Source organism: Cynara cardunculus, assembly GCF_001531365.2.
Source record: "Cynara cardunculus var. scolymus isolate 2C chromosome LG 13, CcrdV1, whole genome shotgun sequence".
NCBI lineage: Eukaryota > Viridiplantae > Streptophyta > Magnoliopsida > Asterales > Asteraceae > Cynara > Cynara cardunculus.
In genome coordinates, this window is record NC_037540.1 from 1,324,157 (window position 1) to 1,349,106 (window position 24,950).

At 35.6% G+C, this 24,950-nt stretch overlaps 3 protein-coding genes across 5 annotated transcripts; 2 read left to right on the forward strand and 1 right to left on the reverse strand.

The window, feature by feature from the left end:
- The first annotated feature begins 1,744 nt into the window (after window positions 1–1,744).
- On the forward strand, window positions 1,745–14,027 carry LOC112524653 (HBS1-like protein). 3 transcript variants are annotated; one of them, XR_003070410.1, is made up of 14 exons: window positions 1,745–2,038; window positions 3,128–3,350; window positions 3,510–3,630; window positions 5,071–5,232; window positions 5,464–5,700; window positions 5,865–5,942; window positions 7,242–7,582; window positions 8,229–8,339; window positions 9,090–9,577; window positions 10,395–10,563; window positions 11,939–12,178; window positions 13,036–13,170; window positions 13,480–13,668; window positions 13,968–14,027. XR_003070410.1 is itself a non-coding variant. In XM_025134580.1 (13 exons), the coding sequence occupies exons 3-13, from the start codon at window positions 3,513–3,515 to the stop codon at window positions 13,603–13,605; spliced, it is 2,205 nt and encodes a 734-aa protein (XP_024990348.1). In that variant the 5' UTR covers window positions 1,745–2,038; window positions 3,128–3,350; window positions 3,510–3,512; the 3' UTR covers window positions 13,606–13,872. The 3 variants fall into 3 exon arrangements, 2 of the variants coding, with proteins under 2 accessions (XP_024990348.1, XP_024990349.1); XM_025134580.1 differs by lacking the exon at window positions 13,968–14,027 and having other exon boundaries at window positions 13,480–13,872; XM_025134581.1 differs by lacking the exon at window positions 13,968–14,027 and having other exon boundaries at window positions 5,479–5,700; window positions 13,480–13,872.
- A 1,722-nt stretch (window positions 14,028–15,749) lies between these two features.
- On the forward strand, window positions 15,750–19,589 carry LOC112525941 (pentatricopeptide repeat-containing protein At1g60770). Its single transcript, XM_025136276.1, has 2 exons — window positions 15,750–16,092; window positions 18,179–19,589. Exons 1-2 carry the CDS (start codon window positions 15,853–15,855, stop codon window positions 19,421–19,423), a joined length of 1,485 nt encoding a protein of 494 aa, XP_024992044.1. The 5' UTR covers window positions 15,750–15,852; the 3' UTR covers window positions 19,424–19,589.
- A 1,608-nt stretch (window positions 19,590–21,197) lies between these two features.
- On the reverse strand, window positions 21,198–23,527 carry LOC112524263. Its single transcript, XM_025134021.1, has 7 exons — window positions 23,420–23,527; window positions 23,244–23,330; window positions 22,569–22,778; window positions 22,284–22,451; window positions 22,042–22,095; window positions 21,813–21,959; window positions 21,198–21,569 (listed from the first exon to the last, which is right to left on the reverse strand). The coding sequence occupies exons 1-7, from the start codon at window positions 23,525–23,527 to the stop codon at window positions 21,198–21,200; spliced, it is 1,146 nt and encodes a 381-aa protein (XP_024989789.1).
- Between the last annotated feature and the right edge of the window lie 1,423 nt (window positions 23,528–24,950).

Below are 24,950 nucleotides of genomic sequence, written 5' to 3' on the forward strand. Positions count from 1 at the left end.
GTTGAACAAGGGCAAGAATTAGTTCCAAAAGATGAAACCCATCCCATAAATCTCAATGATTCACCTAATCAGATGATGATTCTCGATGATTCATCACAGATTGAAGCCATCGATGAGGGCAAAGAGGAACAAAAAGTGAAGGCTAAAATGGAATAATGGGTTTTTGTTAGATGAGGGCAAAGAGGAACAAAAAGTGAAGGTTAAAATGGAATAATGGGTTTTTGTTAGATGAGGGTTAAAATGGTAATTTATTGTCATTCAGAGAACAGTTACCAAACAACATTATTTCATTCAACACTTAACCATTCTGACCCTCTTAACTATTCTGACCTCTTAACTATTATGTACTAAATCATTCAGTAACTGCCAAACAGCCCCTTAGGAATTTTTGTGGTCCAACAGAGTTTCCAAAATGTTATCCAAAATGGAGAATGAGAAAAGTATGAGAGAGACGGTAAAAATTTTCTGAAAATTTGAAGAAATTTCCAAAAATTATTAATTGGGAGGGAAAATAATATTTACTATTTATACCAATAAAAGTATTTGAAATTGAATATTTAGGCAAATTTTTCACGACAAAGCTATTTCAGCCTTTCGGACAGTAAAGGGTTCAATGTCACTATAGTAACTTTGGCCAACACACAAGATGAGACTTTACCACTGTAGAGCCCATGCCGTAAACAATGAGTGTTCGCCCTTGGGCTACACGGATCAGGGGCCTAGCTAACGCGTCCAACCTCGATGGTATTGAATGCTCTTTCCATCCAAGCATGTGAGCCTGGAAACACATTTTCAAATACGCCAACAAGAAGCTATGGTCTAACACTTGCCTCTTCTTTTTGAGGAAGAGAATCAAGGATGAACGTTTTTTTTCATTCGCTATGCGTTGGCTGGACGCGTACTCGCAACAGTGACAAATGTTACCTACTTTCGGTGGACGTGGAGGCTTGGAGTTACATATCCCTAAAGAGAAGTAGACGAGCAAAAAAGTCGTATGCGAAGGAGATGCATTTCTGGTACTGGTGGTATTGGAAAATTTGATTTGATCAAAGCAGAGAAAGCTCGCCTTCTTGTGAGCGCATTTGGATCCACGAAGGAAAGCGCAGGCTCGTAGAGGTCCACTTTGTAAGTTTGATGAGCAGGCTAGAGTAATAATATACTCATATGAAGACATTAGAATAGAAGAACGAGAATTTCAAACATGGGAAAACTGCTATCAACATCAATGACATTCTTAATTAGTACCAGTTTCCACAAAAAAAAAAACACCCATTTTCAAGGTGAAAGCTTTGAACATTCGCTTTGATCGGGTTCCTAGCCCAAAGGTCCGGAGTTACTGCATTTGAACCTCCATGGCCACAAGAGGATTTTTATTCCTTCTTAGATTTGAATATGAGATCTCCTGGTACTTTTGACATTTGGAGTCAAACTCAAACCAATCAAGCACCATCCTTTTGGTCAATGTAGTGAATATTTTAATATTATGATTAGTACTGTAATACCTTAAATTGGTATTATTGGAATTAAATATAACTATTTTAATAGATTTTAATTATTTATTTTAGAGAAAATTTTGAAGAATCTGTTTTTGGGGAGGTATTCTTCAAGTTAGACAAAAAAATGCAAAACAAAATGGTAAAAGTGTCTAATAAGAAATAGTTTAGGGACTATATTTGTAAATCACTAAAAGAGAAAACGTTTCGACTTTCGAACCCCTCGTCGATCATCTGAAAGAGGAGCGACCGCTCGCCGACCATTTGAAAGACGAGCTTTCCTCTTCTGACTGCTTCATCGTAATTCAATCGACATCATCAACTGCTATCTGCAAATGCTCTCCACTGGTAAGCTCTTTCATTCGTTTCTAATCGGTTTCTGAATTATAACTTATCGGATTTTATCTCCATAGTGTGTTTTCGACGTGCAGTTATACGGATTCTTTCAATTTGTATCAGAGATGGAACTTGTTAGCCAAATTCACAACTTCGTAAAACCTCACAGCTCTAATTCGATGGAACACGACATTGAATTGACGAAAATTGTGAATATACTGAAACCCTAATTTGTTTTTTTTTAGTGAAGTGAAGTGATAATCCTTTTGATCGTACATAATGGAATATATAGTTGTAATGTTTCTGTTAGATTTTTTGTTACATGTTTGGTTGGTGGGAAAGAGACTTGAGGAGAGATGAGAAGACATCTAAACGATTGAAAATTATAAAGATATATAATTCTATTGTGAAGGGTTAATTACTGGTTCCAAACTTCAGTAGGAAGTTTCAACTTTCGAGAAAAATTGAAGGCACTGAACTTTATGAAAAGTATCACTGGTGTTACAGACAAAGGCAATACTAAATTTGCAAGTATAAAGAATTTTGCAAATTTTTTGGAAAAATTTGCATGTATAAAGAGTCATTGTGTGGCAGTTTGTTACGACGGTGTAAACTACTAGCTTTCAATGAACATAATTTCTTTGGTAGTAACTCAAATCCCCTATCTTATAGTAACTCAAATCCCCTATCGTAGTAACTCAAATCTTGTATGTGATAAATTGTGCTTCAAAACATGAACATTGAATGCTTGTTGCACACTTTCTGTGCAATGGCATATTAGGAACTTTGTTATCTTTTCGTTATTGCTGTAATAATAGCGAAGGAAAGAGAAGAGTTGTTGAACTAATGGTTCAGTGACTTGTTTCTTGGACCATCATGTTTAATTGTTTAGTTTTTGAGATAAGAAATGTAGCCTTGGGGGATTCTAGATTGTGAACAAAATAAAAGAACGATCAGGTTGGAAAATGATGACTTTGATCCCTAAAGTTGAACAGTGTATTGTTTACGGTCTTTGAAAAGAAGAGGAGTGGCGGGGGGTGAAAATCATGTTTTAACATTGCTCTAGGTTTTTAATTCACAAAAAAGCTATACTGGGGAAGATTTTTGGAAGAAACTTAGCTTGTTATTAAGCCAAATTCAAGATGACAAGTGTTAGTTATATGTAATGGTTCTATGCCGTTTCAGTTAACCATTGACATGTAATCTTTTAATAGTTAAGAGGCTATAAATCCAATAGCAGTAATCGTTTTTCTTTGGATAAACTCATAAAAGTAATGAGCTTTCATATGTGAAGTTAGGCTTTTTCCGGGAAACTAATCCTCTAGACGTGACAGCCATTTAATCAGAAATTCAATACTTGACTTGATGGGAAGATGGATCTGAAGTAGGAAGATAAGCATTCATTTGGCGTGTTATGTCGTCAAATCCTTTAGCCATATTGGCAGCGTGTTCCGCCTTTTATCATCTTGGAAGGATTTGGATCATAGTGTTATTTTGATTCAGTCCGCAACAGACTCTGAGGTATTTCTTAAAATTTGTTCTTCTCGGTTTCAATTTATAATTAGAATTGCAAATTACGAAGGACCTATAATTGAATATTTTCAGATCAAATTTACATACTAAAGCTTATTCTTCAAAGGGTGCCTGCCTGATGAGGTATTTGGTTTTGCTTTTAACCAGGAAATGCCTCGCAAAGTAACATATGGAGTTGATTTTGATGATGACTATGATATTTACGATGATTATCATGACGACAATTACAATTATGATTATGGCAATGGCGTAGATGAACATGACTCAGGTAATTGATCTTCGACTTGCAATTTTCTTATGAGCTTATCAATAGCCATGCAATTCTACTTTACTTTTCATCTCTTCATATATGAGGTGATTAAGGGAACTTGTTCACTTACTATTTAAATAATTCTTTTTTCTATATCATATCTGCAATGATGTTGATGAGTAGTCATATAGTGACTATGACTTCTCATGGTTGTTTGCGATAAGATGTCACATGATGCAATTCTGAGTTGGATGACTCTTCTGTTGCTTAGCGATGATAACAAAATACTTGTTCATCTGCGTAGTTATATATTTATTTTCCTCGCATATTGGTGTTACACTCCATCTAAGGCAGCCTTTTGAACTTAAAGAATTTGGATACAGTGGGAGGCCACCATTAGGGTTTTGAATTTAGCCAATGTATCTGCCATATATATGAATTTAATCCAGAGTTGTTCTATCTCTTTCATCTGTATCCATAGAAACTTGGGTTCACAATCTGCTTTGAGGGATTTCCTCTTACATCCTTATTCTATTTTTTTTTTTGACTGAGTTGGTTTTTGGTGAGGTTAACTGTAGCTGTATACCAATCACAGTATAGATTGCATGGTCACCTGTTTACATTTCCTCGTATGTGCAAGCTAGCAATGTCTAAATACCTAACCTGTTGGTTGAACTGGTAAGAAAACTGGTTTGGGCCAATCCAGAAAACTCAATAATAAAATAACTCGCTTAAAATCGGTGCCTAACAGTTCAACCATTTAACCTGGGGTGCAGTTCATTGGTTCACCATTTTTACTAAAATGTAGAAGTTATACATAGTTTTCATCTACTCCTCTTTTCAAAATATTTTTTATGTCTTGGGTTATTTTTTCTTTTAACACTAAACGTTTGTAAACTGATTGTTACTCTTTCAGTCTCCATGTTCTGTTTATTGCCGTTTAAATGATCGTTATGTTATCTCAGAATTTGAAAATAAAATTATACCATATTCTATCATTTTGTAGAAAAATCTAAATCGTGATGTTGTTTAATTACTAATTGAATATTAGCATGATCATATACGATACGGTTTTTGTAGTATTGACATCTTGAGTTAACAGCTGTCCAAGCAAGTTTGAGACAGTCACATGTTAGACCTGTAACTTTTCTGGATCAATAATGGTCCGTGTTTTTAAAGCATAGTATGCAAGTGATGTAATTTATATGAAACACGTGTATTATGATTACAAACTTCCATTTATGAGTTACTGTATTTAATCAACCCAATGTTACCATTTTCTTGACGAGAGCATTGATTTCCTTGTTACTATTGATTTGGTGTCTTACGAGAAACGGAAAAAGACATTTGGTATGGATGGTTTACATAAAATAAAGATCATCAAGCCATCATAAGTTTCTGAATTTGCTACGCTCAATCCAATTAGTTGTGTCTTGTGACTTGGACACTTGTTTACAGCTTGGGAATCTCCTGACACAAGACAAGAAAGTGTTCGGCAAAATGTTTGGCGCTGCCCCATATGCACATTTGATAACGAGGAATATATGTCTGCGTGTGATATATGTGGCGTTCTTCGCAACCCTCTGGTCAGAAGTTCTGATAACGGCCAATCCAGTACAGGTATGCATCTGCTTGTTTTTTTCATGCCATCATAAATGAATTTATATCTATTCTGTCCCATTACTTGCCATGGGTTGTCAACTTACTAATATTTGTGGAGCTGCGTACTTTTATCATACCTGTCTAATATATATGCACCAGCTTGTGCTTAATAATAACTTGAAAGTCAGGGAACTAGGACCTTTTTTTTAAGTAGGTTTCTTCTCCTCTCCTAGCGTCTTCATAGATTAGATTTTTTCAATGCAGTTGGTGGCATATGCACGAACTCTGGAGTATCGGTGATGGCAAAGTCTCTTTTTGCATCATTGCCATGTCGGTCACCCAAAGGGGCTGTTAACTTTCAACCACAGAAAGATGCTTCTTCAGCAGAAGAGGACAAATTCTCCTACTTGCACGGAAATAATCGAGGAAAATTCCATGATTTACATAAGGCCATTATCTCTGAAAAACAATACAAGGTTAACATAGGTTTGCACATGCTCTTAACATAGATGGCCATCTACGAGACATATATTCCTCATTAATGAAGGAATTTTTGTCAGACTAGTATATCCCTTCTTTCGTATGAAGTGATATCGAATAACTAATTTGCTTCAGTGACCCCTTGACCTTGCCTGTTTTCATTATTACAGCCCCTTTCAAGTTTGATATCCCATCTCCAGATGATGTGGTTTCTATGGGAATGCGATCATACAAAATAGGTTCCAAAGGTACTCTTTTGTCTCCATATGGAGTTCAAGGAACTTCATACCTGTTGAGTTCTTACAACGTCATTCTTTTGAGCGTCAGAAGTTGGCTTGGGAAAAAATATTTACAATTGCACTTCCGTTGGAACTTATTCGACTTCGATGTTGCATGTGTGCTTCTTGACCAAGTCTAGCCTTTTCTTGTTTTAGCGGTGTGGCCTTGCCTCTAAACCGGTCAAGTTTCTTAGTTTACGCTTACCCAAGATATATCATTGGAACACCTTCTAGTCTCCTTTGTTGGTATTTCCTTTTTTTTAGTAAGATAAAAAATAGAGGTAGCTGTGAGATAACCTCTAAGACAAGGTTTTTAAAGGCAGAGTTGGGCCTCGAGGCGTTTTCCCTTAATGAGGCGAGGTGTAAGCCCCAAGGCGGAACTATATATACACCAAAATATGTAATATATACTACAAAAATATATACACATTTATATACAATATATATTATACTAAATTACTAAGGGCACTGGTTCAGGGGTTCTTGATAGAAGAAAGAGCGAAACCGTGAAATAGGCTGAGAGGGTGTGCTCCCCTTGGAACTTGGTATATTTGACGCGATCAAGCATGTTTCTGGAAACATGGTTGCTTGGAGGAAAAGGAAGAGTCAAACCGCACTTTCTGATTGAGAGGAGAAAATACTAGCTTTTTGGGTTTTAAATTATTAAAAGTACACAGCGGGGCCACTGGGCTTTGACTTTTAGTTTTCTAAAATAAAAGAAGACAATTATACTATGAAGAGAAGTACTACTATTGCCATAAAGCTTATAGAAAAAGCCAAAAAGACCATTACCAAAGCAGATCCTCAGTACGCCTCGATACCGCCTCACCGAACCGCCTCACTGAACCAAGGCGTAAGCGTCGTCCAGGGTCCAAGAGGGACCGCCTCCGGTGCAGTTTTGGGCTACCTCGCCTCGAGAAGTATGCCTCAAACGATTTTTAAAACCATGCTCTAGGATGAAATACTGCTTCTTGTTTAAGATTGAGAGGTTTATGGTCATTGTTGCGATTGGTTTGATTGAATCATGGAAGAAAATATGCTTTCCAACTAAAGACACACACACGTGATGCATATTAACATGTAGATGTTTACTTGTATGTGTTTCATGAGTTGGAACATGTTCATTGTCAGATGATATCAACCATCCCAGCTCTATAATGTTGTTGCTTTGTCTGATTTGATTTTTGTTATACACAGAGAAATAATCTTAGCCAAGATTCGTTATTTTTCTTTATAACATCTGATATGCTCAATCTTTTTTCCAAATAGTTGCATTTGATTTGAAGAAACCGTCAACTTCTGATGCTTCTTCCAGCAAAGCTAAGGACAATGCCAACTTGAAGTCAAGTGCTAAATCTTCCAACATCTCAGCACCTTTGCTTTCAAAGGATAAATTTGAATATGTGGATGATGACAGTCATGTTCCCATATCTAAGACACAAACACATGGGCTTTCCAGTGACTTGAACAGTATAACCATGAGTGCCAAATCTGGGAATTCCAAAATCCGAAACCAGGGGAAAATTGCTCTCCGTTCACAGTATAAACCTGAGAAGTGGATGCTGCTTGACCAAACTGAAGATCAACTGAGTCAGCTAAATCTTGCTATTGTAAGTGTTCTACAATGTAGTTTTACAAAATGCTTTAGTTAAGTGAGATTTAATCTGCTGAGAACTGCGTTAGAGCTGATCATTTGCGGGTTTGGGCTGTCCCAAACCTATTTTTTTGTCCAACAGGCCTATTATAGCAAACCCAAGCCCTTTTTTACGTGCTTGAAAACTTGCCTTTACCCGCCCATAAACGGGCCAGGCTTGTCCACGAGCTAACGGACCTAAAAAAATCTTTTTATATTTTTCAGATCACAAGCTATTGAAATACATAACTTATATAATATCACAAGTTATGTAAAATAATTCAAAATACATAACAATTTTTCCAACTTAAAACTAAAAGTAAATACATAACAATGTACATGATTTAGAAAAAAAGAAAATTTTTAATTATAAAAGTTAATTATTATAGAAACATTATCGGGCCGGCGGGCCTGCCCCATTTTGTTGCATCGCCCGTGCCCGCCCATTAATTTTAACAAGTCAGTCCAGGCCCAACCATTTATTCGAGAATGGTAGTCCAAGCCCGCTTTTCTTGCGGGCCGGACAAGGTCTAGCGGGTCGTCTCGCCCATGAACAGGTCTAAACTGCGTAGAAGATGTGCCAAGCTAAGGTCATGCTGACAACTTCTATCTGATATTTGCAGGTTGGCCATGTGGATTCTGGAAAATCGACACTCTCAGGAAGGCTGCTACATCTTCTGGGGAAAATATCACAGAAACAAATGCACAAATATGAAAAGGAGGCTAAATTACAGGTATGGTTGGTTAGTGTGTTTACTAACGTTGCGTTTGGCATCTAGACTGACATGACATAACAGAATAGGGCAGACAGAACTAGACACGACAAAACAGATAAAATGACTGATTAACCCCTAACGAGTTGTTTATATCTTACATATATTTTGATTAATTTATGAATTATGATAAAATAAATATTTTTATAACAAAATATATCATTAGAAAGTTTTCTTCAAGATGATTAAAATGACACCAAAACAAATTTTTTATGTAGTTTCCAAATTTTATTTTATACCCTTTATTATTAATATTTAATAAATTACATAAATTAACCAAAATATAGAAACCGGATAAAAAATGATATTTTGATGACTGTAAAGTGAAAGTTTAAAGAGCATAAAATACAATAAATAATATTTTAAAAATAAATAAAAGGTAAAGAGGGAGGTGTATTTGATGTTTTAGAAGAGAATTATGTTTTATTTTTAAGGTTATATTGGTAAAATATAAGTATGTTCCACTTTGTTCCATGGGGTCGGGGTGGAACACGCCTGTTCCACTTTGATCTTGTCTGTTCCACATAAAAGTTCTGCCATACATGGAACAGTGATCCCTTTTCTGTTATGTCCTGTCCTGTCCAGTGTTCCAAACACACCCTAAAAAGTCCTGCCAAACGTGGAACAATGATCCTTGTTCTGTTCTATCCTGTCCAGTGTGCCAAACACACCCTTTGATGGATTTACGGTTCATATCTCATTTAAAATCAGGGGAAAGGTTCCTTTGCTTATGCATGGGCAATGGATGAGAGTGCCGAAGAACGAGAAAGGGGGATAACCATGACAGTGGGAGTGGCTTTTTTCAACTCCAGTAAATACCATGTTGTGGTGCTCGACTCTCCTGGGCATAAAGATTTCGTTCCAAACATGATCTCCGGGGCAACACAAGCAGATGCAGCAATTCTTGTTATAGATGCATCACTTGGTGCATTTGAAGCAGGCATTGATAGTGCTCGAGGTCAAACAAGGGAGCATGCACAGCTGATTAGAAGTTTTGGCGTTGACCAAATAATTGTGTCTGTTAACAAAATGGACGCCGTTGAATACTCAAAAGAACGTTTTGAGACTATCAAACTGCAACTTGGAGCATTTCTCCGGTCTTGTAACTTCAGAGATTCTTCTGTGTCATGGATTCCATTAAGTGCCATGGAAAACCAAAATTTGGTGGCACCGGCTTCTGATGCACGCTTGTTATCCTGGTTAGTTGTTTGGTTCTTTTAGTTCTTTTACAATGCTATGTTTCTGTTTGGTTTCATGTATATATCACTCCAAATAGTTTGGGATGAATGCAATGATCTAAGCAACATCCTTTTCAGAATTTGTAAATAACAGAGATTAAGGGGGCTTTTGGTTTGCAGAATGGAATTTGGTGGAATTGGAATTCGTCACTATGAAGTAATTGGAATGGAATTTGACGGAATTTGACCATGCATTTGGTTGGTAGGAACTGGACTGGGATCTCCCAAAATAATTGGAATCTCCATTAGTGCCATGGTGATACTGGTGGTTGGAAGTGGGGTGGCAGCTGTGATTAGCAGTGGTATTGGTGGTGGGTGGGTGCCCACTTCCCAACCCTCCTTATCCCCCAGTCACCATGCCTCTATTGTCATTGTCACAACACCACCCCCCGCCACCCCACCCATGTGGGCGTCAGGGGTGGAAGGTGGGTCAGTGGGCGTCAGGGGTGGAAGGTGGGTCAGTGGGCGTCAGGGGTGGGGGCGTGGCAGTGATAATAGTAGCATGGTAGTGGTGGGGCCAGGGGGTGGAATTCAATTCCTTCACTTATGCCAAGGAATGATGAATTCATTAATTTGTGGAATTCAAAGGAATTTAAAGGATCTATACATTTCAAGAAGCGAACCAAACAAAGAATTTGGAATTTGGTTAAAGGAATTTGCCATTTCAATTCCTTCGACTTCCGCGAACCAAATGGCCCCTTAGAGACTACATGTTCTAAATCAGGGCTAGTTGGTTTGCGTAAATCTAATTATCAGTTATTTGATTGTTATGTTTCAGGTACCGCGGGCCTAGTCTGTTGGAAGCTATAGATGCTCTTCAACCTCCTGCTAGAGAATACTCCAAGCCTCTACTAATGCCTATATGCGACGTTATTAAACTGCCATCTCAAGGGCAGGTATCTGCAATCGGGAAGTTAGAAGCTGGAGCTCTTCGTAATGGAAGCAAGGTACATGTCCAAAAATCTTTTTGGTTAGTAGTATTTCCACCATCCTAGAATAAATGCAACAAATTTCTATCTTGGTGTCCCAAACTAATGCAATATTTCTATTTTTTGTTGAAGTTTTCAACCCAAAATTACCTCTTTCTCTGTTGGTAATCATCACAAAAATGATGTCATTGGTTTTGACAGATGGGGTTATCCTATTTTGTCATTATTGAGTGGTGTTCGAGATATTTGACTAAGGGGCTGTTCCTGTATGGATAAAGTTGTCTGTGTGGATTAATCTTTCTGTATAGACTAGGAAGGTTTTTGTTTAGGAGGGTTTTTTCATAGATGGGGAGTGTGTTTTAAAATTGGAGGACAGGTTTAGAAAAAACTTGGGTTTCTGCATAAAGCTCCCCCATAAAACTTATTGAATAAGCCACTTTCTAGTTCCATTAAGCTCATAAAGCTGCTAACAAACAGGCCCTAATAGTCTATACTTCATTTAAATAATATTCCAAATCAAAGGTTGCATTTATTTTGGGACATAGGATCTTGTGGACAAGTGCAAGTTGTACAAACGGAATTGGAATGACATATTCCACAGACTCGATTCAATCGGCTTGTTTGGTTTGCAAAATGGGGGGAATTGAATTCCATTGAAATTAACAAATTTCTTTAGTTAAGGAATTGAACATCTCATTGTTTTAGGTGGCATTCGATTCTATTCCTTCAAAACTTTGTAAAAGGACAAAAATACCCCCGGATTAGTAATATTTTTTTGTTATTATTACTACTACTAGTATTAAGTAATAAATAATAATTTAAAATAATTCTACTATATATATTTATAAAACCAAGCATGAAATTACAAAATATCATTAAGGGTAAATTCTGTCATTTATCTTTATCTACATTAAAATTCAAAAGCTTCACATTGTGAACCAAACACGAAGTTCTAAACAATGGAATCGAATTCCATTTCATTCCCAGCCAACCAAACACGTGGTCGAACTTAGATTTATTCCATACCAAATTCCTCAAATTTCAATTCGTTTGACAAATTGCATTCCTTCAAGAAACGTTTTACAAACCAAATGTCACCTACGTTGGTAGTTTGGCCATTTGGGTGGGTACTTTTTATTGCAAATGACAACTGGAGTTTGTCTGTAACTGCATTGTTTCTTTTCTCACAGTTCCATCCCCTTTACTTATTTAAATGGTTCATTTACATGTGAATACCAATTGGATCAAACTCTTTTTAAGCCGTTGTTCTCCCTTAGTATTAAAAACATAATGAAGGAAAGCTGTTTTGCATTTTATCTCAACCTTCTGAATTCTTGTTCCAGTCTCTTAAATGCTAACAGCTAATGTTGCTATTCCATTTGTGGATTTATAGGTTCTCATTCTGCCTTCAGGAGAGTTTGGAACAGTGCGTTCTTTAGAACGTGATTCTCAGGCATGTGGCATCGCAAGAGCAGGAGACAATGTAGCGGTTAGTCTACAAGGTATCGATGTAAATCATGTGTTATCTGGTGGTGTGTTGTGTCACCCAGATTTCCCAGTGGCAGTCACAAACCATTTGGAGTTAAAGCTCCTTGTTTTGGATGTCCAAATGCCAATTCTGATCGGCTCTCAGGTAATGTTTTTATGCATATTCAGTCTTCTTTATTCGAAACTTCATCACAAGCCGGGGGCTTTCATGGAAAACTGCTCTACTCTTTGGGGGGTAGAGGTCAGATTTGCAAACATCTTAGGGGGTGTTTTCTTACAGCTAAATGAGCGTAATGGTCTCAATGGCTTATTCCCTCAGCCGCAAAGAGTGTTTCTTTACCTTTACGTTAATGGCTGTTTGGCTGGTTTTTTACTATGTCCTGTTTAGATAAAGTTGTCTGTGTGGCTTAATGTCTTTATAGATGGGGAAGGTTTTTGTTTGGAGGTATTTTTTCATAGATGGAAAGAGTGTTTTTTTATTGGGAGTGACAGGTTTGGAAAAAACTTGGCTTTCTGCTTAAAACTCCCCTTAGAAGCTTACTAAATAAGCCACTTTCTATATCATTAAGTCATTACCAAACAGTCATGTATAGCTGAGCGAATAAGCTGTGAGTCCCATTAAGCTCATTAAGCTGCTAACAGACAGCCCTTAATCGTTAATTCATTAAGCCAAAATGGCTATATGGAATAAGCTAGGACCCCTCATTTGTCCTCATTAAGCCACTCAAAATTAATACTAGAAATGCCCCGTAAATAATCCAACCCTCTCTCTTTGCCTCCTTCAAACCCATCGGTTTCTCATCCCTAAGACAAACAAATTTATTCAGATAGACAACCTAACCCATACAGGGCTTAATGGAAAAAAGGTGAACAGCCCCTTACCCTCCCCAGACCCCACCTCTAGGTGGGATATAGTGGGTTCGTTTGGTTTTAATCTTTTTTTGTTGTCGTGTGAGCTCTACATATTTTGACAATTATGTGTTGGAACTACTATATGAGCAGTTGGAGTTTCATATACACCATGCAAAGGAAGTAGCGAAGGTCGCAAAGATAGTGTCATTGTTGGATTCCAAAACGGGGAAGGTAACAAAGAAGGCCCCACGATGTCTATTAGCCAAGCAAAGTGCGATAGTTGAGGTTTGTTCAACCGCTCTTTTCCTTTTTATCTACCACAGAAAGTACTTCGTTCCATAAAACCGCTTATCACAAGTCGAGGGTCTTCAGGGAAATAACTATTTACTCTTTGGAGTATACGTCAAATCTGCATACATCCCACCCTTCCCAGACCCCACTTTTAGGTGGGATATACTGGGGTCGTTGAATTGACCTATTTGTCCTTTGTTATCGTTACCAAAAGTTAATGATGGTGATTTAAGCCTACTAAATTCTTTATTTGTCAGCTAAGATTAGCCTCTTTTAAGTTGCATTCTCTTCACATATGAATAGGTGGTGCTACAAGGGGAAGTTTGTGTGGATGAATTCTCTAATAGCAGAGCTCTTGGGAGGGCATTCCTAAGATCATCAGGGACAACGGTTGCCGTTGGTGTCGTAACCCGAGTTATAGTAGACTAGTAGAAGCGGTCCTCATAACCCGTTCTTTGGTAAACGAGCAGAACTACTTTTCATATCAAAATGGTATATGCAACTCTGCTTACATTTGGCCAATTTGATCTTAAGAACTTTGACTCGACTCGTAGTGATTTGCCTTTTGAAGACGATTCCTGTAACAATGCTGCGGAAACTTTTGTAGTCGATGTGTTGAGTGTACAATTTTGTATCAGTCAGGCAGTTCGAGTTCTTCCGTCTCTTTTAGTTTTTATAAATGAATTGTTTGATTCATTGGAGGCTGCAATTCTTGATCTTTTGATCCCCACATATGCTGCTAGGAGTCTTGATACATTTTCTGTTTATTGTACCTTTTTGGTTAACTGTAGGTGTCTGGGTCAGCTTGCGTGCCCTGGAAAACGACGAGGAAAAATTCCTTGCTTTGCAGGTTTCGATTTGTGGACCTGTGGGGAGTCTTTCTTAAAGGCCCAAACTTTATTGTCACTTTGTTGTTAGTTGAGCTAACCCTACAAGATTCTGTTTATTGTACTTGTTTGTTTGCGTGTATTTTTGTAGCAACTTGCTCATTTGTTTCATTTAGATTTCTATTGCAAGTCAAGGGTCTTCATGTAAACAACTTAAAGCAAAGTGTGCCTACATCCTACCCTGACTTATCTTTACGTGCGATTTACCGAGTCGTTTGGGTTAAATGTTGCTATGCGAAGCCATGCAGATCGAGCCAGAGACGATACTTATTCCTCTTCATGTTTTATGCTTTTAGACGAAGGATCGTGTGAGAATAGGAGTTAAGTTGAGAAGCGTAAGAAGGGATCTAGACCCTTGATCACTTTTAATCTCACCCTTTTCCATGGATTGTGCTTGATACAAGAATTGGTCCAGTACATCTCATCAGGGTTGATCAAAGGATAGAGATTTTCTTCTTACCCTTCTTATCATAACTTCCATTCTCATTGCAATCTAACCTTATGTTTTGATTCACTTTGTAGTATTAGAATCAGGGGTTGATTACTATTGGCTTATCGATTTTTATTGAACAAAATGACACTTATCTACCACCAAGATCCTCTTATTGCTCCATGATTCTAACCTTATAAACTACAGTAAACATTTATTCAATTTGTGTTGGTAAACTACCTCTTACAATTATACAAAAGAATCAATTATTCTGGTTAAACACAATTGCTTTCGTATAACAATTAATTATTCATTAAAATAATAAAAATTTATTTATAATAATGTCAAATCTTATTTTATCTATGATTACAAAAAATAATTATATTAAATTTTTTAATTAAGAATTGAAAAAAAACAACTGTAAATACCAGTTAAAGGTAGGCAAACTGATTAATTAGTTGGTTCTATAATCAGTTCTTACCCTCATAACCCCTAACTAGTTCCGATTCGTATTAGTTTAGTTTTTAGGAGAAAATAACATGACTGTAATAATCGATTAGACTGATCTTTTAACTTGTCCAAAGTTTTTTAGTTTAAATTGTTTTTTGTCATATAATAACTATTTTTTATTTTTTTACAACATTATTATTAACATATTTTTTTAAATAAAATATGATTTTTTTTATTACAATCAAATATTACTGAAATTTATTTGATTATGAGTAGAAAAAGAGAATTAATTAAAATTGCCATTTTCAGCTTGTGGTTTCACCACTTAGTTATTTCTCTATTTAAATCACCAAAAATGTCACTAGGTCTGTAAGTGACAAGTCCGAAATTCATGCAGGGGTGAAAGTGTAAAAAAAGAAAGTTTCTGAAACAGACCTGCAATCTGTAAAATTGATAGGGGTACGAAATGGCACTTCCGCCACTTGTGGAAGTGTTGTGACTAATTTACAGTTTTGGTCCCTGCAATTATTGTTCTAGTTCAGAAACTTCTTATTTTTACATTTTAACCTCTTTGTAAATTACAGACATGTCATTTGCCGACCCGTGATTTTTTGATAATTTAGGAGAGAAATGATTAAGAGATCTGAAAATAGCTATTTTAATTAATATTAAAAAAACACCATTATCTTATCCGACCCTGTACCCGATCTTAGGCCCACATACCCGAGGGTGCACCATAGAGGCTATGTTCCAATAACACACGATAACCCCCTCTCGTCCTGTTCCCTCATTCCCAAACCCTCTCGCAAAACCCTTGTAATGAACAAATCCCCAAATTAGGGTTTCAAAAACCATATTCGGTCGATTCATATCGTTCTTATGTGATTGCATCTATTGTTACGTTTAATAATGTCGTCGTCGCTGTTTATGCATCGGTTCGGGAAAACCAAGAGTTTAACGAAGAAGTCTACAAAGAAGTATTTGGAAGTAGCGCTTTACAGGCGGCTCTTCAAAGATGGTGGTACAGAGGTTAGTGTTAGACAAAACTTGAACCTGTTTCTTAAATCCAGAAAGAAGGCTTACAAATGGGAGGTGGATCACACACTCAAAATCCTGCGCAATCGCAAGCGTTATGCTCCTGCTCTCAAGGTGTTTTTTTTTTCTTTCCATTTCAAGTTTATCTTTGTCTTTCTATGCTGTATGGTGTTACGATCTAGCATCTGAAGAACCTTGTAGGAAATGAGTGTCCTTAATTACGAGCTTTATTCGAGATAGCGATAGAACTAAGTTATGAGGGTAATATGAGTTGTCAGTAGATGAAATGCTTGCTTGCAAATGTTACCCAATGATTCCATGCAAGATAAGTTGTTTTGCTTCAGGATCTTCAATCTGTTCTGACCTACATTTGTATGGAAATTCAACACAATTTTATTGAGAATAGAAGAAAACAGGAATGTAACCAAAAGTTTGGGTCTGCATTCAAGAGACAACCTTCTCTCCCTTGACTCTCAATTTAACCCTAATCGAATTCAAATCAAGCATAACTACTAATGTCTAATTACAACTTACAACCCCTATCCCTTATATACAACTAAATAATTTAAAGCAACCTTATAATTTCGTAGTTCACTAATTAAACATAAATGCATTGGGCCGTTGTCCATATGTGGGATTAACAATACTTGCATCCCAAAATGTTGCCTTGTCTTATTTGTCGTCTACTAAGAGGATGTCTAAGGCACGAGAGGAACAACAGTGCCATGGAGCATGATTTTTCGTTGCTTTTGGAGCTAAACCTTTGGCCTTCCTATCATGTAATTCTGCTTTCTGCCATTTTTAATCTCCTGTGGGGATCCTGCTGTTGCTCATGGTGATATTTCCTCATTACATTCGGTGATTAATTTGGTGGCCTTGGTGGCAAATTCACAATCCTCTCTCTTTGAAAGTATCGTCTCGCTATCCCCTTGCGCAATCAGCGGTCTTCATATTTTCGAGACTTTGATTCTCTGTGCGAGATTTATCAATCCCTTGGTTCCTGCAGCCTCAACTCAGATATCACCTTCAAACCCTCTACAAAGTTTCTTGCCTTTGCCTCATCAGATGCTCCTCAGACTCGCTTTGCTAATAACTCAAATCTTTTCCAGTACTCCCTCACCGTACTTTCTTGACCGAGGACGAAAATTGCTCCACTAGTTAGCCTTCTTGTGAACCTTAAAAACATTGAAGAACTGGTTCTAAAAAATCCTGTCATGCGGCGAGCGGTTGATAACACTCAACCTGTTGATACCATGTTAAAACTTCCCCTTCTAAAAACAGTACCATGGCTTCGAGCCCTTCGTACTCTGTTAATCCATTAACTGTTTCAACTTGATTCGACCAACCTAACACATCGTCTCCTTGAAATTGGCATTTTTAGTTTCTGGACGCAATACCTGTCCTTGTAAGTGTTGTATTCGTTCCACACTTGGTTGCGAGGTGGTCACCACGTTCCCCCATACTTCTTGCTACAAATCAATGATCGCATGCCCGTGCATCCCTTAGATCTCCTCCCTTTGTGGTTTCCCTTGGTGGCAAATAGTGAGGCCATTCAAATGTTGGTATTTCCCCTTCCTCATACCCAGCCAAGTCGTTGGGTGTTGGCCCAAATTTTTATGAGATCCATTCCTTGACTTCCTCCCAAGCCCATCAGCCTCCCCTTCTGATTTAACCAAGGTCGTCCAGGAGGAGTGTAATGCCTCCATTTCAAAATTGAGCCTAGCTGGTGCTCTATTGTCTTGTCCAAAATCAGTTCCGATGTTGGTGTTATTAGCAAATCCAAAAAAAGCCCAAAGGCAGGCCAACGTCCTTTATTTGTTTATGATGTAGTGTTCCAAAAACAATAATAATAATGGATCACTATGATTACTGTGAGTCATTTGCCTGGTGGAGATCAGGAAACCACTGTGCCTACAATAAACCAAATTTACGAAGTTCCTTTTTAGTTCTGTTTTCAACTTTGAATTACTGTAAGTGAATCTGTTTCAAACTTGGAGCCATCAATGTCACCATTAAAAACTAAAGTAGTTCGGCCTTCTATTTCCCGCAAAAGGTAGTCATTTGAAATAGGGTTATAGTAGAAGGTAGCATTGATGTTTTAGGCCCATAGCAAGTCTCATAAACATCAGGAGTCATCTATTGGGGAGCTTGTTAATCATACTTTGATGTATTTTTTCACACAACCTTTTAACATTTACAGCTGTCCGAAACTATGGCTGAGAGGGGCATGAACAAGACCGTCAGTGATCAAGCTGTACATCTTGATCTTATTGCCAAAGCACGAGGGATAAGTGCTGCGGAGGCTTATTTCGTTGATCTCCCCGAACAATCAAAAAACCACTATACATACGGTGCTCTGCTAAACCATTACTGCAAGGAACTGATGACAGATAAAGCCGAGTCTATGTTTGAAAAGATGAAAGAATGGAACTTAAATTTAACCTCACTTCATTATAACAGCATTTTAACCCTATATGAAAAAACTGGTCAACCCGAAAGAATCCCAGAAATCATACGGGATATGAAGACAGCTGAGGTAAAACCTGATGTTTTCACCTACAACATCTGGATGAGGGTGGTTGCTGCCATGAATGACATTTCTGGGGTTGAACGGGTAATCGATGAGATAAAGAGAGATGAGGGAGTTTCTGAGGATTGGACAACTTATTCCAATTTGGCATCAATCTACGTCAATGCCGGTTTGACCAGCAAGGCAGAAAAGGCTCTGAAGGAATTAGAAAAGAAAAACACCTACAAGAATCTTTCTGCTTTTCAACATCTAATTACGTTATACGGGAAGACCGGTAATCTGGTAGAAGTCTATCGTGTATGGCGTTCTTTAAGGCTAGCTTTTCCCAAAACCGCAAATATTAGTTATTTAAACATGATACAGGTTTTGGTCAAATTGAATGATTTACCAGGGGCCGAAAAATGTTTCAGAGAATGGGTATCCGGGTGTTCATCATATGATATTCGGATCGCGAATGCCCTTATAGGAGCTTATGCCAAAGCCGGTTTATTCGAGAAAGCCGAAGAACTCAAGGAGCTATCAAGGAGGAGAGGTGCAAAGCCTAATGCTAAAACTTGGGAGATTTTCTTGAACTATCATTTAGAAAAAGGGGATATCGTATCGGCTGTCAATTGTATCGATAATGCCATTTCAACCGGCAGAGCGAACGGAGAAAAGTGGGTCCCGTCGTCTACAGTCGTTCAGAAATTTATGACGCATTTCGAGAGCAGCAAAGATGTTGATGCTGCAGAAGGTTTTGTTCAGATTCTGGAGAAGGTTGAAGATAATGTCGGTGTTGAGGTATTAGAATCTTTGATCAGGATTTATGCAGCGGCCGGGAAAACGACTCCAGTTGTGCGTCGTAGGGTCAAGATGGAGAACGTCGAATTGAGCAACGAAGGTAAAACTCTTCTCGAAACTATATCGACCACATGAGTTTTATTTTTTTAGCAACCCATCTCTTAATTTTAAAGAGATTTTATGCAATTTTGTTTCAAATGTAAGATTTGAACCTGTTTTAAGCTTATTCTTCACTGTTTGATGTCTTGGTTTGCATTTGGACCTTAAAAGTACCAATAATGGATCCTTGCATCCAATCAAAGACTGTTGTGATATGAATGTTTTAGCATAAAACCATTTACTTAGGTTTTAAATCGGTATAGGGAGGCTCAGGGGAAAACTCTAAAAAAATGAAAAACTGAGGAACACTTGGTGGTAACTGTTAATTCGGACAGTATACATGTACATACAAATAGTTGAAGTTGTTTCTTGGTTTATATGTACGTGCTTTTTTTTTTGAAGTATATAATATTTATATACGGCAAATAGAACAAATAAACTCACACACCCTCCTTACCTTTGGTGAGGTTTGAACCCTTGACCTCCTAGAAAGCCAATGACTCACATACCGCTATAAATTACTTTTATACACGTGCATGCCGTTTCGATGAGCGGTTATCAGAGTATTTCTCATTTTTTATGGTTTTCCCACGAACTTGAACCAAAAGTTGGTATTCTACTATGCTTATTTATTTACTTCACAAGGTTAGGCCATGAATCAGGAACCACATTTTTTATTTAATATTGTACAATGAATAACTTGATAAGGATTCATGACGAATTTTGTGACAGATCGGGGTCTAAACGAGATAAGCCAAGTGGAGTATTAGGTTATTCGGGCTCGAACTTGAAAAAATTATACTAGACTCGAGCTCGAATAACTTTTTCGATGTAGTCTCAAGCTCGAGCTCGAATATTTTTTGAGTTATCGAGCTTGAGCTTATTGCTTGTTTATGGGCTTGTACTCGCGATCGATTCACTCGTTTATTGGGTCAAAGATGATAATTTTTATACTTGTATTGTATTATTTATGAACATATGAACAAGTTTTACTCGAAAAAAGTATATGCTTGAATGGCTCGACGTGACTTAAAAAATAACAATAAACTATAAATCATGTGGACGAAAATAACAGATGAATTATAGATCACACTGATAAAAATCGTAATTTCAAAAATATAAAAACAAAAATAGCAATTTTCAACAAATCATAGGGATGAAATAGCTGTTTTTAAATATGACGAAGAGTAACACTTGAGATTTTTAGTTCGATTTTGTTGGATGTTATTAATTACTAGAAGGGTACTCGTACAATGTAGCTAGATGCATCTCGATTTTAATGTTTTGTTTTATTTTCTTTTTAGTCTCAATCGATGTTATAATATAATTTCATGTGGTTTTGAGAAAATGATAATATTTGTATTTTTGAATAAAATATAAATATGAAGATATCATAAAAAATTGAAAAAAATATTGATATTAATATCAAACTAACTATTTAAACTTTTTTTCCTTTTATGTGTATTTCTTTAATCCGTTTTTTATTTTTGGTTTAATAATATAATTTTTTTAAAGATAATAATCAAGTATTTTGTTAGAAGTCGATAAATTTTAATTATATTTTAGATTTTTTATAATTAAAATGAGATGTTTATCATCTATTTGATCATGTTTATCTACAGTTAGTTACACGAATTCAAACATGAAATTTTAATAAGTTGTACTTACGCACAATTTGCTTGTAATCCTGAATTTTAAGTAATATGCACCAATAAGCAGTACTTCATGCATAAAAATGGTTTTTAAGACTTTTTGTCAATTGTTTTATAATATAATATAGATTATTATATATTGGTAAGAAATGAATTTATTACGGACAATTTGGATTTTTTCCAGGTCCTCCGAAAAATATATAACTGCCCCAATTGTCGGCAACCCCACTTGTAATATCATAACAAGTTTCGTTATCTGCCGTCACGATCAAATCAGACATCGAACTTAGCTTAAGTTCCTTATCAACCACTCGCATGTTCCTAATATAACACGATTTCTTAAACCCTTCGAATGAGAAGTGTCCGCTTCCCATTTGGGTCGATGTGTGCGGTGATGTTTGATAACTGAAAACCTCTCCCCCAAACATAACCGTTGTTGCATGGTCTCCAAGGTCTGTGAATAAACTCGATGGCCAGTACCCGACCACATGAGGTCCCACCTTCAACCACCAGATCCCGTATCTTGGACTCTGCAAACATTAAGAACAGATGGAAATTGTAACCACGTTTAAATTAAATGACGAATTTCCAAAAGGATAAAAACGAACGTCAACAATCATTGTAGAAATTGGAACTTTTACAGTTTCCGTTTCAATATGATGACCAGAATATTAGATCTTTTGCAAATCACGAAAATTAACTTTTGTTGCAGTTCTAATACAAAGCGAGTACATTTTCAAGTTCACAGTGCATTAGAAAAGTTAAAAATTTACCTTCCAGATGAATATAATAAGGTCGATCTGTATATCATTATATGTTGATATTGGAACTATAGCAGCTCCAAGTGCGATCTTATTGGTTGTTTGGACGAACCCCGAACACAGCAAATTGTAGCATCCAGTTTTAAAGTACTCATCGTTCTGTAATTTTTTAGTTTCAAACTTTTAGTACGAGTATCTAAAAACAGATAGAATACCAATTAATAAAGAAATAAGAACTTACAGTCCAATAAATAAAAAATCTAGAAGAATAGTCTCCAAATACCGTCGGATTAACCTACAAAAAACGAGGTTATAAACTATTAATAATTAAAATATATATAAAAATTCAAAATTTTCCAAATAAAAAACCCTACATTTAATTATGTAATAATATGGTGAATATTGAGACTAATATAAAAAACTCCATTATCGAAAATTCAGATTAAAATAATTTAAAATTAATAATAAATTATATAATTGTACCGTCCAACCAGCTTCAATAGTGTTCGTTAAATGGTTTGGAATCCCATTAGTAGAAATCCAAACTTGTGAAACGCTAAAATCACTTGGATTAGAAACATTCAGAGACCAGATATTTAATGCTCCTTTTGCTCCGTAGTACTCCCCTCCGTATACGTGTCCTGTCGCATGCTACATATACGTATGTACACACACACACACACACACACACACACACACAATATCTATAAGCAAAATTCAAAAACCTATTTTTGAAGAGAATTACTCGAAAGAAAAGAAATTATGCACCTCATGGCCATTTTCGATTTGTTTTTGACTGATTGTGCTAAATTTCTTTCCAAATTTAGAAAGGCGAACGGATCTGGAAATGTCTTCTTCACTTGTTCTTCTGATTGGAATTGTTCCTTGAGGACATGACTCCCCCTTTGAACTCCATATTTGCTTCAATTCTGGTTCTATTTCTACAGTTTTTTGTTCACTTGTTGGCTCTTCTGGATCCTATTTAAAATATCATTTATTTATCCAACATAATATCCATGTACTTTGGTCAAAACTAGGTATAACATCGTCAACAGTTATTGCACGAATTTTCGTATGCATACATAAATTATACACATAGCCGAAGATCAAATAAGAAGACTAAATATCGTAAGAGAAGTAGGAATAAAATGTTAAAAGTAGAGTTCATATGTGAATCACTGAAAATCTATTCGAAAATGCATATGTGAACCATATGAATAATCTGTAGCATCAGTTCATATATGCATCTTCAAATAATTTTTTCTTCCAGATTTTTTTAATAGATTCATATACGAACATTACCTTCTCATCTTTTCCCGATATTTACCTTCTTATTTGAATCAATTCTCACACACACACACACACACACACATATATATATATATATATATATATATATGTGTGTGTGTGTGTGTGTGTGTGTGTCAAATGCATCAAATATACCACTGACACCGTTCTGTTTAACTCCGGACGATCAAAAGCTGGTTGAAGATGAAACAAAACACAATCTATGATATCACCATCTGGACTCTGATTCAACAACAAAAGCAACCAATTAATATAAACAATTAAAATGGAAAGATAAATAAAATAAATATTTTTTATATATTAAAAGTTACCTGAATTGACTTAACAAAAGGCTTGTTGATTTTCTTAAGATGAGTTTTAATCAACTTCGTCTTCTTTGATTCATTCTCTGGTGGAAAAGTTCGGTTGTCGTGATGCATCGAAAAACCCAGAGAAAACAACAACAACAACAACAATACATAAACCAAAATGATTTGACGAATATGATGACACGAAATAAACTCCATTACCAAACGTGTCGGTACAGGTTTTCTTTGTTTTACTATTATTTTTTATTTAATTTTTCTTTTTTTTTTAACAAAAACAACAAATTTCTAGATTACAAGGATTCAAATGAAACCCAAAAGAGGATGTAACAAGGCTTATGTCCAAGAAATTAGAAATGAAGGACTATAAATAGTGACTTTTTTTTTTAATTTTTAATTTTGATTTTTAATTCAAAAATGAAATTTTGAAGAATATAAAGAATTAAATGTTGGATTTTGACCAATAAATGCAAAAGTAATTAATAATCTTTCTTTTTAAAAGAATGATAAATTGAATGAAAAAATAACGCACTTTAACTTGATTCATATTTTGGATAACGTGCTTTTGAATCTTTCATTTTAGTACCTAACATGTAAAGTTTTAAACATTTAAGTATCCGGGTAACCAGTTGAAGACTAATTTTAGATATAAAAAGACTGTTTTTAGATTAAAAAAAATTCATGTCACTAAACACGTTAGCAGATAATACTGAGTTAGATATCATATCACTTGTCACATCAGCATAATAACCGGTTAATGCTTCAATCGGTTACCCGAGTACTTAAATGTTTAAAACTTTACATCTTAGATACTAAAATGAAAGTTTTGAAAGTACGTTACCCAAAATAAAAATCAAGTTAAAATACGTTATTTTTTCATGTAATTTACCTTTAAAAAAAGTCAAAAATTGAAATTTATCATCAAATGCTTTCTAGTTGTTTGTCTCAAGGCCTACATTAAATGTTAACATTTTAATTTCATTTTTTTTCCAAAAAGATATGTTTATTTTTTATTTTACTTTTAATTAAGAAATTAAGAAATTTATTCCTTTATTTATTATTTAAAATATATTTGTAAAATAGTTGAAAAATTAGTTAATAAAATAATCATATTTGGTAAAAATAATAATTGATAAACTAAAAAAAAGAAGAAAACAAGATGACAAAATAAATCTATTAATAAATTACTCAATTTTGAAAAAGGAAACATAGCAAATTATAACATTATCTATACTATATTGTAAAGCATTTGATAAAAACTTTTAAAAACCATTTTTTATGAACGAAGTACTGTATATTGATGCATATTACTTAAAATTCAAGATTATAAATAAATTATGTATAAGTACAACTTATTAAAGCTCCATGTTTGAATTCGTGTAATTAACAGTGGATAAACATAATCAAATAGAGAATAAACATCTCATTTTAAAATAAAAAATTCTAAAATATAATTAGGATAATTATCGAGTTCTAACAAAATAATTAATTATTATCTTTATAAGAAAATTATATTATTAAACCACATATACATTAC